The sequence below is a fragment of the Triturus cristatus genome, chromosome 6 (genome assembly GCF_964204655.1).
Source record: "Triturus cristatus chromosome 6, aTriCri1.1, whole genome shotgun sequence".
Taxonomy (NCBI): Eukaryota; Metazoa; Chordata; class Amphibia; order Caudata; family Salamandridae; genus Triturus; species Triturus cristatus.
In genome coordinates this window covers 1,427,177,467-1,427,193,149 of record NC_140589.1, presented here as the reverse complement: position 1 = coordinate 1,427,193,149, position 15,683 = coordinate 1,427,177,467, and the positions used below count along the sequence as shown (strand labels likewise).

The 15,683-nt window shown below is 45.2% G+C and overlaps 1 protein-coding gene across 1 annotated transcript in view; it reads left to right on the top strand.

Moving 5' to 3' along the window:
* The window catches only part of NMBR (neuromedin B receptor), a 335,270-nt gene extending 320,192 nt beyond the window's left edge, over positions 1–15,078 (top strand). Inside the window, exon 3 of the mRNA XM_085609352.1 lies at positions 13,557–15,078. Coding sequence (XP_085465478.1) covers positions 13,557–13,958 — 402 coding nt within the window. The 3' untranslated portion in view covers positions 13,959–15,078. The remainder of the gene's footprint in view (positions 1–13,556) is intronic.
* The last annotated feature ends 605 nt before the right edge of the window (positions 15,079–15,683 follow it).

Sequence of the window (15,683 nt, the reverse complement as noted above, 5' to 3'; positions counted from 1 at the left end):
TTTAATTATACGTGCCCAGTCTTTTTCCGGGATATCCTGAATGAATTCTGTTTCCCAAGTCTGTTTTAAAGAAGTCAGCAGCGCCTCCAGATGCACCCAAAGCCCGTGATAGAGCCAGCGAATAAGATACCTCCCATTCCCCATGGTGTGCACTGCCTGAAGCAATTAATGTGTGTTGATTTCTCTCCCTCTGGGGTCCAATGCTGCCTCACGTTCCGGACTATGCTGACATATGTCAAAAATAATGTCTCGGGGAGCCCATATGTATGCACGAAATCTGAATGTGACTGTTGTGTGCCATCCTGAAATAACAATCCCACTGTCAGCACCCCTTCATATTCACATGGACCCAGACAATGCACTGTGAGCATTCATGAGGATGTAGGGAGACTCCAAGAAGAATATTCAGTGCAAACTGTGAGGTGATCGCAGTGTACCTCATCGCTACTTTCCAGTAGGCAAGGGCTACCTGAAGCATGAGAGGACACGTTTGTGGCGGGGTCACACCGGGGCATATCAATCTATGGAGTTGACCATGGTCAATTTGGGCCGGTGTGTAACCTATCTCTGACAAATTGTGACCAGCTAGCCAATAAGACATCCATTGTTATTGCCCCACTATGCAGGAAGCTTTAAAGTCAGGGCCCCCCAGGCCACCTTTAGTCGTGGGAATCTGCAATTTAGTAAGGCCCACCTTGCAGCGCCCAGTACTCCAGGTGGGTTCCCCAAGCAAAGTATTCAGTAATGGGAACACCCAAGCCGGCACTACCATAGGAAGGTTCACAAAATAATACAGGAGGTGCGGTAACGTGACCATCTGCACCAGGGTCAGATGGCCCACGGCCGACAGGGACTAAGTGACCTCAAAAGTAATTTGCAATTTAAGTGAAGTGATCGCCCTCACAAGGTTACCTTCAAGCAATTCCTTTGAATCCCAATAGATATGAATACCCAAGTAGCAGAAAGTGAAAGATCAACAGGCAGAACTTCCATGCCGAATCGCAAAGCCAGGCCAATAGGATTGTCAACAAATTGAAAAGCACTGGATTTTTCGATGTTGATACGAAGGCCAAAAAGTACCCCGAAGGATGCCAGTTAGTGGAGTATGCCCTGTAACTCGATAAAGAGAACCCGGAAGTAAAAGTTCATGTCATCTGTTTACAAGGACACAGAGTGCACCGCCGGACCTACCGGAATACCCCATCCACCAGATTCCTGATGAATATGCAGTGCTAGAGGTTCTAGCACCAGGACAAATAAAAGAGGCAAAAAGGGGCAACCCTGTCTAGTCCCACGGGCAGCCTGATATGTGTCTGAAATGTGAGGTCCTGTCCTAGCTCTGGCTGTATGGCACACATTGAATGTATGCCTGCGGGATTCCATATCATGCTAACGCTACTATCATAAAGTCCCAACCCAAGCTGTCAAAGGCTTGGTGAACATCTAATGAGATGCAACCTGCAAAATGGGTAATGATCACCGGATGCGGTCATGACATGAAACAGTCGACAAATATTTAGTGAGGTATTGTGACGGGGTACAAAGCCACATTGATCCCCATGAAATAACTTCAGGAGCAACGGGCGAAGTCTGCGGGCAAGCATCTTACTGAAAATCTTATATTCTGTATTTAAGAGGGGAAGGGGCTGGTATGAAGTCAGTTCTGTGGGCGGTTTACCAGGCTTCAGCAGCGATGTCACCACTGCCTCTCTAGTAGAGGGAGGAAGCGAACCTTCCTCTAAAGAGGAATTATATAGCTTTTCTAAGTACAGCACTAACTTAGAGGCATACGGGGAGTAAAATCCTATTGGGAGTTTATTCAATCCCAGTGTTTTGTTCCTGGTGAGGTCCAAAATGGCCCCATGTATCTCTCTCTACAATATGGGTGCACTGAAAGTTTCCATCTCGTCTGGCAGCACTCTTGGTAGTGTCGTCTGCCGTAAGAATGCAGCAACAGCCTCAGGATCCAAAAAAGGTGGGGCTGTATAGAGAAGAGCATAGAAATCACGGAACGCCCTGTTAATAGCCTGCTGGGTATCGACCAAGCCACGGACCAGGTCGTGTATGGATAAAATGGGTGTGGGTGTGGTGTCAGATCGAATCAGACAAGCCTGCAATGGCCCATCTTGTCGGCCTTTGGATGTATTTTCTGTGTGTAAGCTTTATAGTGTATCAGGCGGAGGTGAGCCAACAGCTCGGCATAAACAATACAAGCCTCCTGCAGCGCACCTGCATCTTCTGTGTCATTGAGCAGCTTCGTTTCCAGGGGGCCCAACCTGCCTCCAGTTGTATAATCTCTCTCACAAACTCCTACCTAGCTATCACAATCGTGCTGATGGAGGACCCAGGAACTACGACCTTAAAGGCCTCCCACTCCACTACCAGGGAAGAGGCCATACCATCGTTCTCGGTAAAATAGATGTCAATGGCAGTATCGAGTGTCTCTTTAAACACTACATCCTACAGGAGGGCCAGCTGCAGACACCAAGTGGGTATCAGGGGCGGCACCTGCCCCCAAGATAATATTATTTCCACAGGACTATGATCAGAAATCGACTTCCCCAAGTGTGTGGCATGCATCATATTGAGGAGGAGTATAGTGGGCAGAGGAATCTGTGAAGCGGGAATACAATGTGTGGGGGTGTGAATAGAAAGTATATTCTTGTATTTTGACATTCCTGCTGTGCCAGACATCTAAAAGTATCCAGCCTTCCATCCATTGTTTCAGGGCCTTAGAGTGACAAATCAATGTAGTGGCAGGCAGGGGAGGATGTGATCTATCTAATTAGGTATCTAGCACTGCATTAAATTCTCCACCTAGCACCCAGTGATGCGCAGTCCTCTCTGCCAGTACAGAGGAGAGATGTGACAGAAAGACATCTTGTTCCGTATTGGGTGCATATACGCACCTCAACATGATTGGAGCTCAATCTAGTGTACCACTGAGCTAAACATAGCGCCCCCGCATATCTATCTTACTGTCAAGAATTTCAAATGGGAGCCCGGCTTGGAGACAAATTGCCTTGCTCGTGGTGAAAGTAGAATAGTAAGTGTGAAATAATTATCCCCTCCATTTCCTACACAACTTCTGGGCCTCATGGGTGGAAAGGTGGGTCTCATGAGTAATGTGATGTGAGAACGAAGCCTATTAAGTTGTGCCAAAACTCTAAGTCTCTTTTATACAGACCTCAGACCAACCACATTCTAGGTGAAACTGTTACAGGTATTTGAGAACGTAGCCATAGACGACATCAATGCAGTGCCCAGAATCCCCTCCCAGACACTATAGCCATCCCCAAGTGACATGTCTTGTCTCCCTCAAGTGGTGCAATAGGTGACAATGGCAAACTGCAAACACCCAACCCTAAATACTCGGTCCAGCTTCTAGCAACCACTAGACCCAATATTAGAACCAGCCGTAACATATCAACATATCAGAAAAGAGGGTGCAGTCGGCTATACCATTTAGGTGAAACCAGATAGGGAGGGTGGAACTATACCCACCATGAGAGGTCCCCCGACCCGAGCCCTGGTTGTGAAGCAAAAGAGCACATTAAAGAACAGCACCCACTGCCATGCATACAGAGGTCATACATTCTCAGGATCCATGCCATGCGCAACCTGGTCAGTACTCAGTAAAGGTCCATTATATATGAATGAAATAGGTGGCTATTTTTAGGCCATCATCTGGAAGTCCAGGACCCCAATAGTAGAGTCAGTACCTAAAGAGAAAGAATACAAGGCATACTGAACGGCCAAATTGGGTTGTGTTGGGGCCTTCCACACCCTCTGGTGCCCTCACTATTCAGACATTATTCCTACGAGCCCTCCCTTCCGCGTCATCTACACAGTCCTGGAGCTGATCCATTTGTCGGCGCAGGTGAGTAAGCTGTGTGGAATGGTCTGCCTGACATGGGGAAAGGGCCCAGAGAGTCATCTTGTTTGTTTTGATTGTATCATAGAATTTACGGTGGTCATCTTTGAGAATGCCAATGTACATTGTGATTGCCCCCAGGTGAAGCTCAATTGCCACCCCCGATTCACGTATCTCCTGAAGGATGATATACAGCTTGTCTGCTTGGGTGGGCAGGATGGTAGGGGGACACAACATCCTTGGGTGTCTGCATGACTGCGCTCTGCTAGGGTGTAGATCTGGAGCGTGAGTGTGGGCCGGTGTATCAGGCTTGTGTCTAATGCAACTCATAGCTGCCAACTATAATATCCAGGGGAGCAGCTGATCAATCCCAAGACCGGGGACTGTCCTCGCCTGTCACACTTCTCAATAGGCCTGACAGTTCCGAACAAATCGAGCAGCGGGACCCACACCTCTCGCGACCATCAGTGTCAATACCCCGACTCACCTGCAGTCACTTTGTTCACTAGGCTGTCCACCGCAGGGCCATCCTACTCAGGAGTGCAGTGCGCTGCAACACCATGCACCAGTTGGTAGTCGTCAATCCCAGTATCCCACCATGGGCAGGGGAAGGGAGGATCCAGTTCCAAGTCCCAGTAGAGTGCACTTGCACCACAAAGGTCAGTGCGGGGATCCCAGTAGTAGAAGCACGGTCCTCCTCAAACAATCGCAGAACTCGGCAACCACAGGGCCAGCAGATGGTCAGAGTCTGACACATAGGATGCAACAATCGCTGCGTTCACAGGCTCGAGGGGCCACTGACCTACAGGACCCCAAAACGCTGGCCAGAAGAGGGTAGGAACCCTGTAATACAGGCAAACAGGAGCATGCCAGTGCAATAAGGGGGAGCCAGAGCCTCTGGGACAAGGAAGAAGCCAGTTAGGACTGTTGCGCCATCAACCAAGCCGGCAATGTGCATCACCAGACAGGGCCCATGTGTAGGCCCATCCGAGCCACTCCCTGTGTCCCAATGTGCCGAGAGGTCCCAAGGAGTAGCAATGGCTGCACCTCCGCAATGCAGACAGCAAACAAGCAGTACAACGTGGCCTACATCCGCCGGCCAACCGCTTCTTCAGTTCTTCGCTGGCCCAGAAACGCAGCAGTAAATATAAAGGGTCAACCCATATGAAGTCACTGGGACCTGGGTAGGGAACAGTATAGAGAAAAGTGGTCCCAGCATACAGTTCATTCAAAGCAAAACATTAAAGGGACACAATTAGACGAACAACTCAAAAGAGTTCGAATGCCATTTAATCACATAGAACATGTTAAGATGTTTCAAATGGAATCAACAAATTTAAGCAACAATTTGAAGAAGTAAAACACGTGCCCAAGGAAAGGATGGGGGAGTGAGTGAAATAGTGCAGATTCAATCAAAATCACAATATCGACAATTCTCAGTAATGCCATATAGAAACAATCACAGTGCATCATGTACTGTTGACGATATTGGCCAAAGACGTTGAGTCGACGTTTCGACCCAAGAGTTGCGGTCTATGGTGTTCACCACTCTCTATGACCGTTCGTTACCGCCGAGGAGTTTTGAATCCCTCTCTCTCTGACGACCTTCGGACGTCTTAGAGGCCTGTCCTCCGACAGACATGGTGCCCACCCTCCCTTTGTGTTTATCCCAGTCCTGATGAAGACCCCACCTCGTAAGGTTGCATCCAACACCTACAACACTCAAGGGGTCGAAACGTCGACTCAACGTCTTTGGCCAATATCGTCAACAGTACATGATGCACTGTGATTGTTTCTATATGGCATTATTGAGAATTGTCGATATTGTGATTTTGATTGAATCTGTGTTCTAAATATGGCAGAGACTTATGTATGCCGTCCAATTTGAGTGCAATTTAGTAATTTTACCACTGTGTTCACTTCCTTCCAAATTCCGCACTATTTCACTCACTCCCCCATCCTTTCCTTGGGCACGTGTTTTACTTCTTCAAATTGTTGCTTAAATTTGTTGATTCCATTTGAAACATCTTAACATGTTCGATGTGATTAAATGGCATTCGAACTCTTTTGAGTTGTTCGTCTAATTGTGTCCCTTTAATGTTTTGCTTTGAATGAACTGTATGCTGGGACCACTTTTCTCTATACAGAAACGCAGCAGGGCCAGCTGTCGCCTGCATATCAGTGATCACTGTCACTGAGTGGGGGGAGGTGGCCCTGTGACAGAAAGCAGGCCAGTGTGTGGTATCAGGCGTGCCCCCGGACCAACAGTGCCAGGCAGTAACCTCTAGTTGGCTCCTCATATTGCGTTTGGGTGTAGCAGGACCACCAAACACCGCCCCTCCCCTGCAGGTGAGGCCCTCACTCGCGTACTCGCCACCCACCTTCTCTGGTTGTGGCTTGCTTCACAGACCCAAGTCTATGCCATGGCCTGCAATCCCAGCCTTGTTGCAGTTCGTGGCAAGCCCACAAATAGCGTGCTCAGTCCTCCGGCCCAGGGAACCGAGGCCTCAAGCGGAAAGCAGACGCCTCTCCAGCTTTGGGCGCTGGTGTTGCTCAGTTCGTTTAGCAGGCCACCACGGAGCTCCAAAATGCCCCCGCCCCACCGTTCAGCACACTACCAGGCGCAGGAAATTGACGGTCTCATGAGCCGATGCTGCATACTGAAGGTCCCCTCAGCAGGACTTTTGGGCCAGGCCTGGGAGCCTCCATATTGAGCGGCCACCATCTGAGGCGGTTAGGCATGCCCCCCTCTAATAATGGGAGCCCTAGGTAAGATTAAAAACACAGGTGGATGTGTGAAGAGATTATTATGATCTCCCACATCTCAGGTCTGCATGTTTCAGCTGTCCTCTTAAATAACCACAGGCTCAAATGGCTTTCTTCAGGACCAGAATATCCCTATAACCATGTGCTACTCCTACTTGGTGTGCACATGCACATTCTGACACGTGGTGCATTCAAGGTTGTTTTTAACATACAGTCTATGTTACCATTCTTTGTATGTATTTTCAGTATGATAGTCCTTTGTGGCATGGATACTCAGAGGGGGGCCGTCCCAGTAGTCATACATTCATCAAGGTGTCTCACCCGCGTACTACTTATATAGTGTCTTTAGATTAGGAACTCGAGTTTGTGTTAAGGATCCAATGGAGCAAGCCAAGACTTGAACACAAGTACAAGCAAGTGTCTTGTTTTGCGGGGAGAGTAAGTGGGTGATTGTGACTTAGGGTGACCCCCAGGGTGGAGAACAGGCATCTCATGATCGCAAGAGAGAGCAATGAATGTTTGCATAGTTAGTGCTAGTTACAGTACAGAAGGACTCAGTTGTACACTTTGTGAGTGATTATCATTCTAGACTAGGAAGATGAGCAAATTTCTGTTGTGTAGGATCTACAAATGTGCACATTGCCATTTATTCTGCTGTGTATTAATGATTTTCACTTCTATCTTATGTTAGTATGTCTGTTGGGTCGCTGGCTTTCACTGTTATGTCTATGGGATAGTGCTGTAATTCCATGGACATCAGTGGATGTTAATTGTGTGTTCCGGGGAGTTTGTGTCTGGGGTGATCAGAAATGTACTTCTCGTTCTTTAAAAATATGACACTTTAACCACCCCCTGCTTTTTTTAACTTGATGATAGGGTTTATGCAATGGTTAATGGATGTTTTATTAACTAGAGTTTCATGCCCTTATTTGGTATAATGTTGCTTCTGTCTCTCATTTGAGTGGCCTGGCTGTGGGCTCTAGTTTCAAGCTACTTCATGGCCTCCGTATGTGACACCTGTTTCCTTAAAATTACTATCTCCTCATTCCGTGCCAAATCCTATCCCTCTCGTGTTGGTTTTGATGTGTCAGATATTGCTATTTACTCTCCTATAGGTTTTAGTGAATTATTTCAAATTTGGAACAGATATGCTGAGTCTACATCCCCCTTGTAAGTCTACCTTCTCATTAACTGCCTGGGATTGGTTAGAAATTGCTTCTTATATCTTGCTGTCGGCAGGGTAGGAGAGTAGTTCTGTCAATGTGTTTACCTATTTAATTACTAGCTACGTCCTTAGAATATTCTTTGATACTGCATGCTTAAATCAGAGCAGTAGATGTTTTTGCACCCAGGCTAATGTGCTGCATAGCTAAATATATAGCTTTAACTTAACATAAGGTCCCAAAGGTGAGACAGATTGCATTGCAAATGCTTGTTTCATTCCTGTACAAGGTGGTTTACCACAAATCTTATACACTTTGCAGTACTCCACTATTGTTCTTACCAAGATATTTATTGTAAGAAAGAGAGGGAATGAGAGAAAAAAATCTTGGAATATCCCTGAATGAAGCTGCCACTAGTGAAGTGGAATAGGAAAAAAGCCTTGCTTTTATTTATTTTCCCTCACACACCCTAGTGGTGTCATGCTTCATCATCAGGACACCGCAAACCCTATAAGTCGCGGTGGGCTCAACCAATATTTCAGGGAGCACTAGGATAATATAACAGGCCAGGGGATAAAGATTAAAAATTCGCTGTTGGACCCCAGTTTCCCTTTATTCTTGGGTACTACAGGAATATTAAATTAAAGGCAGTAGGGTGGTATGGAGAATTATGGTCCTAAGACCCTAGGGCCAACATGTTTCAGTCCTCGTGTGCCCAAAGAATTTGGTGCTTGGACTTTCTTCAGGGCTGTGTCATCCCCTGGTATAAACTGGAACTGGGAATTACCCTATCCTATTTAAATACAGGGCAGGTAGCTGCTCCTTTGTGTATCATCAATAATTTTGAAAGTTACGTTACTCCATCTGTAAAGAGAAATAAACATAACAAAAGAGAAAAAGAAAGGAAAGGTATGTATTAGTGTGCAATAATCTTTGAACGCTAAACAACACCATGGTGTGAGAGATTCCCTCATATTGTCCCAAGTTGTGCTCTTATAAATATTATGTCAATTTAAAACTGAGTTTTATCAAGAGCACTAGCTTTCTTGCATTCATTGTTTGGCAACTTACCATTATATAGTGTGTCTATAACCCAAGTGACGAAAACAACAAGAAGTGTTTACAACAAATGTCATGGTTTCAAGAGGGTATCTGCTAGTGACTTCATTTAAGGATTACTTTCCCTATTAACGGGCACTGTCACTACTTTTTATCGTTATGTACTGTGATTGCATGTGATTCCTAGGCCATGGTCAGGTGGTCAGATTGAGTGATTGGAGTTATTCTTTTGTCTCTTTTGGCTTGGTTAATTGGTTACTAAATTAAAGGTTGTTGATATGTGCCTCTTTCCTTTGCTGATTCACATTTGGTTTCTTTCCAGCTATTTTGTGTATTGCAATTGTGAATATGATATGTTAACTTCCTTTGCTAGTTCTTGTTTTGAGTTAAGGTGATGTTGCTGCTTCAGTTCACGTTAGATGTAATCCAACCCGTGGTTCATGGGTACAATTTATTTATTGGTATATTTATTTTTGTATTTATTTGAATATACCAGAATTTATTGGGTCCTTCTTTTGCTTTTTAATCAGTTATTTTTGCTCATTCATTTTTTTCTGTTAGCACAACTGACGGTGTTTCACTCCTCCTGCCCATTAGAGGATGCTTTATTGAGTTCTTTATGTTGAGGCCCCTCATTGGTATTATATCATATTATGAGGCTCTTAGCAAGATGGTAAATGCCTTTGACTCTTATTGCTATATCTGTGATGATACCAATGTTCAGTGTTTCATCTGGGAAACTTCTTTGTCCCAAGGTGGATCTTTAGGGCTCACATGGATGTATCCCTTCATTATAACCCTGACTGCGGTCCAACCCAGAATCTTCAGTACCAACCACCATATAATCGCTTACCTTCAACACGTCTCTTTACCAGTGTGGGCTTTCTATGACAAGTTAGGCAGAGTCAGTGGCAGCTGCCGCCAATCAAAACCAGTAGGGTGGCAGGGTGTGGGGCAAAGGGGACAAAGGGGAGGGGTTTGAAAATAAATAAAAAATAATTAAAATCACTTACCTGCTGCTCCGCTCCCTCGCCTCATTGCTCCTGCTCCTCCTCCAGAAGTGGATGGGCCTGGAGGCACAGGCTCCCCACCCAATCCAGACGCAGCTCTCTTAGCAGGAGAGCAGCGTCTGGATTGGTCTGAACGGTCTTGTTTGCCGCTCAGACGGTACTTTGGATCCTGTAGGGTTACTCCAACCTGGCTGTGGAACACAGCTGAGTTGGAGAAACATAAGCGCACATGTCTGTTTGGCCGGCTTTAAATGGCTGGCCAAATTGACATGCGAAATTATAAGTGCACAGCACTCCTCCATGCCATGGCCTGTTCCACCATCCCATTGTACTTAAGCAGCCCAGACAGAGATAAATGAAATGAATACAATAATGTGTTATTATCGTTTTATTTACCATCTGCTGGCAGTGGGGGGGACACTCCTCCACCATTGCAGAGGAGCCGCCCCTAAGCAAAGCGCTATCCTTGGGTGCATTACCACTCTGCATGATCATGAATAGCCCTGTGTTCCTGCACTCAGTTTACTGGTGTGCGACCACCGGGCCCAATTTTACTAACTGGAAAATCCACTCAGTAAAATCACTTTAGGCTTGGGTTGTAAGTGCAGCATGACCCCAGTGCCTGGCCTCTGCTTGACCGACTCTCTTGGGCTCGGTGGAGTACGCAATACTCCTGTCTGCCATGCCACATCCTAGCCTTCCCTCTGACACCCTCCCCAGCGCCTTCGCTCTATCCTGTCACCTCCCACCACCCCTGCTGTCAATTACCACCTGCTCAGAGCCAGTGGTAAATGAGAGTGTTTATCCCCATGGAACTAGAAATTCTGTTCAGTAACAACGGGTCCACATAGTTACTTTACATTCTGTAGGAATTAACTTGCCATAGGCAGATTTAGGTGCCGATATATTGTCAGTAATTCAGGAAACCTGGATTTCTACACCTGAATCCGTCCTACTGGTAATCAAGGCCTATCTTTTGATGAAGGCAACAGTGGTGTGGAATCCAGATTAGTGCTTTTTTTGCAGATCTCGTACCGTCTTACACTTATAAGAATGTTACAAATGATTTGTCTCCTTTCTTCTACTTTAGGAAGAAAATTCCAATTGAAGTGAGCACACAATGTATGGGAAAATAACAAGTGTTTTAAAGGGCTTCTAGGAATCCAGTAAAAACCTCAAATCTCGTTCATAAATGGATGAGTTTGGACGAAAGAAGGAACAAATTTGCACCTTCATGCACATTTTCTCAGACCTACAAGGTAGCAGCAAGCAAACAGGATTGCATTGCCAGTACAGAGAACAGGGAAGAAACCTGGCTGAAGCCATCACTTGTTCGGAGGCACAGCCATTGAATCATTAAGAAGAAAGTGGTTTTGATTTTATTACCTTCCACATTCAAAAAACGTTTGCGCATATGTTGATATACAGCACATTGGAGCAACTGTTTGAAAACAAAAACTACTGTTGTTTCCAGAATTAACATATGAAAACTCGGCACGACTTCCTAACACTGCAGGCGCTGTCACAGCTCTGAAGCAGGCTTAGCATATGGTCTCCTTGATGCTGAGGTGATAAACAATGTGATTTTATTGAACGAAAAATCACTTTCTGGCACCGCGCCTTTTGCTTTTTGTTCTGCTATGCTCCTCGCGCGTCTCTGCTCAGAGTCGTAAAAAAACACAAGGAATTTCTTTTATGTTTTTCCTCTGCAGAAAAATTGTAAAATGAATAAAACATTCTTGCTTACGGATATACGTAAATATTCTCTTTTGCCCTTTGTGCCACCTTCTGGGCAGGCAAATAGTTTTTGTTGAGAGGAGAAGCCACCACCACTAAATTAGGACTATACATTCTCTTCAGTTCCATAGATCACACTTTTGCTGGTCACAACATTTATTTTCTCTCTTCTCCTGTCGGAGTATGACCCTCTCAATTCAACTTTTAAAATGTGTCGATAAATGGCGCCTCGGGTACTCCCACCAGAGAAGGACGATAGCATACATAATGAGAGACAGTTCTACAAAGAAACACAGTGGTGGCAAAGGTAAAATTCAAAGGGTGAACCAAGAGAGAATCCTACATATTTTCAACTGAAAAAATATCCCTGGAAGGCAAAGAAAGAACATGCATTTTTCTAACTTCTGAGGTACTACCTCCAGTTTAGTCAACCTCTTGAAACTCTCTATTGGCATCTTGTTGTGTCTGTTAAAAACTGGGAGTGATGGGAATGGACATTCAGATAAGAAAACAGGGAGAGAAGGATAATGCTTAAGGTGATGAAAGAAGTGCTAGGGACAATGTTTTTGAAGACACATAAACATAGAAAAAGAAGCAGGTGTCCTGGCGGTGTGGGGAATCATGGGTAGGAACGAGAGGTGGGGCGATAGAGCATGTGAGGGAGGACATTTACATGCTTCAGATTGGAAGACTGCCAAGCTGAAGAAAACATTAGAAAATAACTAACTATACCGAATTCTGACTTGAATGATTTTAGGCAGAACTCAAGTGTGTTCATAGAATTCTCATGTAGGGAGAATCACTTTGGTATGATTATGTAAATAAAGAAACATAATCCACAATTACAAAAAATGGAGAAACACCATTAAATAAAATGTAATATCAGGTTCCTGAAACAAAACTATTTACTGTTAATACTTTGAGTAACAGAGGTGGGCTAGCCACTGGAAGCTCAAGCCAGGCTCCAGTCTGAAGCCTGTCTCTGGCTCAGCTCGAGGTCCTGTTTGAACCTCAAGCTTATAACAGCTGAATTTTCATGTGGCTTGGACTCCCTCTACAGCCAGAGCTGCGGACTGTGAAATTCGGGAACCAGTTTTGAATATTGGCCTTGGCTTAACATCATGTGATTCCAGGGTCAGACTGGGACAGAAAATAGGCACAGCACCTAAATAAAAGTGGCCCCATTAGTGAATCGAAAAGCTAAAAAAATGTCCCTTCAGCTTAAGTATTTTGGAGGCCCTGGGCAAAACATGTTTGGGGGGCCACTGTTTGGAGCAGCTTTGGATTTATGATCCAATTTCAGCTCTTTCATGCCCTCTTTGGCCAGGTCATTGACAATGTACAAGCACTCCGGCCAAATTCTAAATGTGATTGCATCCAATATTCAGGGATAGTAACTTGTGTTTTCAATATTGTAACACAAAAGCAGCTTACTAATATGACAGCAAATATTCGCTGTGACACCCTACTATTTATTTCTCATATGTGAGGTCCTGTAGTGATCTAAAACAAACTTTTTTATGGATGTTCCATGAAGCATAAACACAATATTTCTCCGCAAAATGTCTGTAAAATATTCTCACACATCACCCACATTAAAAATAAATTCAAGGAACACGGTATTTAAAAGAAATCGGCTTAAAAATTATTCAAGGCAATCAGGAGAAAACTCTGCAGAACAGAACTGGCTCTGGGGGGGAAGAGGGGGGGTGAAAGGCTGGGGTCCTGGGCCAGAGCCCACTTTGTCCATTGCCTTAAAACGTCTCTCTGGTCCCATGTTTTCAAATTGGTTCAGTTTTGCATTAGTAAAGACACGCTGTGTAAGTGTTACAAGGTATGGGAGACTGGGGGATTGGAACTTGCTGCAGGCAATGTTTGTTTTAATTTCAAGGAAATCACCAGTAAAAAAATAGTTAAGATAATTAGCCTTCATTCTCTGTGTTTCAGATGGAAACTCGGAAGCGTCTGGCCAAAATAGTGCTGGTCTTCGTGGGCTGCTTCGCCATCTGCTGGTTCCCCAACCACGTGCTCTACATGTACCGCTCCTTTAACTACAGCGAGATCGACCCCTCCCTCGAGCACCTGATCGTGACGCTCGTGGCCCGGGTCATGAGCTTCTGCAACTCCTGCGTCAACCCCTTTGCCCTCTACCTGCTCAGCGAGAGCTTCCGGAGACATTTCAACAGCCAGCTGTGCTGCCGACGCAAGCGGCGTCACGAGCGCTCCACCAGCTACCTCCTCAGCTCCTCCGCCATTCGAGTGACTTCCCTGAAAAGCAATGCGCGGAACACTGTGACCAGCACCACGCTCCTGAACGGGCACAGCCTGCGGCAGGAGGCGTCCCTGTGAGCTCATCTCACACCTGCATGGTCTAAAACGACTTTGGACTCTCAACTGTGGTGTCGCTCTGTAGGAAAAATGTTTTAAGTAATCATAAAGGGCAGTGTTAGGGAAAGGTTTATATTTTCACAGCAAGCAAAAGATTATTAGTCCGGGAAGATGGAGCAATGACTCTTCGTGGTATATCTGCTCCAGACATTCCGACTTACTTGGTGAATTACTTGCATGGTGTTTCAGTGTAAGTCCTGTCATGCGCACAAAATTCATTTTTTGAAACAAGATCTAAGATGATATGCCGTCTCAAAATATTTATCTGACCGTTTGTTCAAATCTTTTATTGCTAAATTCCGTATTGTGTGTAAGGCATCGTTGTTTCGTAGATGTCTGCTTCTGTCTGTATATATAAAATACACAATATGGCCAACAAGAAGGTATGTCTGTTTAATCTTCATCTCTCAGAAATGTGCACAGGATCTTGGCCACATGGTGGGGAAGCCCGGAGACAGTTGTGAAGATAAGATGGGCGAGAATGATTCTCTCCATTGTGTGCATCGTTTTTCCAAAATGAATGTTTTCGTGCTATTTCCTGTCCTCTTTGACGCCACACTACCACTCCTGCTTCTCAGTAACATTCAATTACTTTCATAGCTGCCCCTGATCACACATGCTGTTTTCCGCAACACGAAGATCTGAGACACCGAGCGCCTTGCAGAGCATACTGAAAGAGATCGCCTTGTGTTGGCATGGTAGAAGGAATATATGAAGACAAAACCAATCTGAGAATCTGCAACATTGCATTGCATGAATAGCAAAAAATTGTGCAGTGGTGTATTTACAATAAGTCATGCACCGTTGATGCCATTGGACACATTCGCTCTACAAATGTCTTGTGTGCACAATGCTCAATACAATTTAGGACCGGATGTACAACCCTTCTAACGGTCACATGCACTATGAATCACTTTGCGACTGCAAACATATTTTTTTTTCATGCATAAAAATTCAATTTTAGGATTCAGTAAACTTTTATTGACTCATTAAATGGTATTGCGACTGGGTACTGATTTTGTATTTGGAAGGGGCATGTTGTGGGCATCCCATTCAAATACCATATCGATGTCCAACGTATCCAAGGTCTGCGACTGTAGTTAAGGTGGCAAACAATTAAACAGCTACAGACTCCCAAATTGCCGTTTGCAAAGGGTAAGGGGTTCCCCTTGGGCCACTTCCCCTTTGTGATTTTTTTGTAAACATTTTCAAAGGCATTATTAGGCAGTGGTCTAAGGGATTACTGCAACTGTTAGTGAAGCTTTAAAAAATAGATTTTTTGAAAGCATTCTCATTTCCAGTGGCAGCTGGTAACATTATTTAATGGTGAGGCACTCACCATAAATGCTGCCGGCCGTCAGGCACTCCAAATCGATGCTCTTCTCTCCGCACCGAGGGTGATGAGGAGCAGGAAGGAAAGGGAGGACTTGTCACCTTGTGGAAGGCGAATCCAACCATTGGGTGGAGCAGGTTAACCCAGCGCTTGTTTTGAGGCTGGGGCGCTGTACCTGCAATCCATCGGCTGTTTTACAGCACTGGGATTGCTAGCTTTGAAGTGCGCATGTCAGATTGGGCGGCTGTAGGCTGCTGGACAATCTGACATGCACACTGAGCACCTATTACGTCATCCTGCAATCTACAGGAATCTGCCCTGTCCCCACCATCCACTCGCTACGGCTGGTGGCA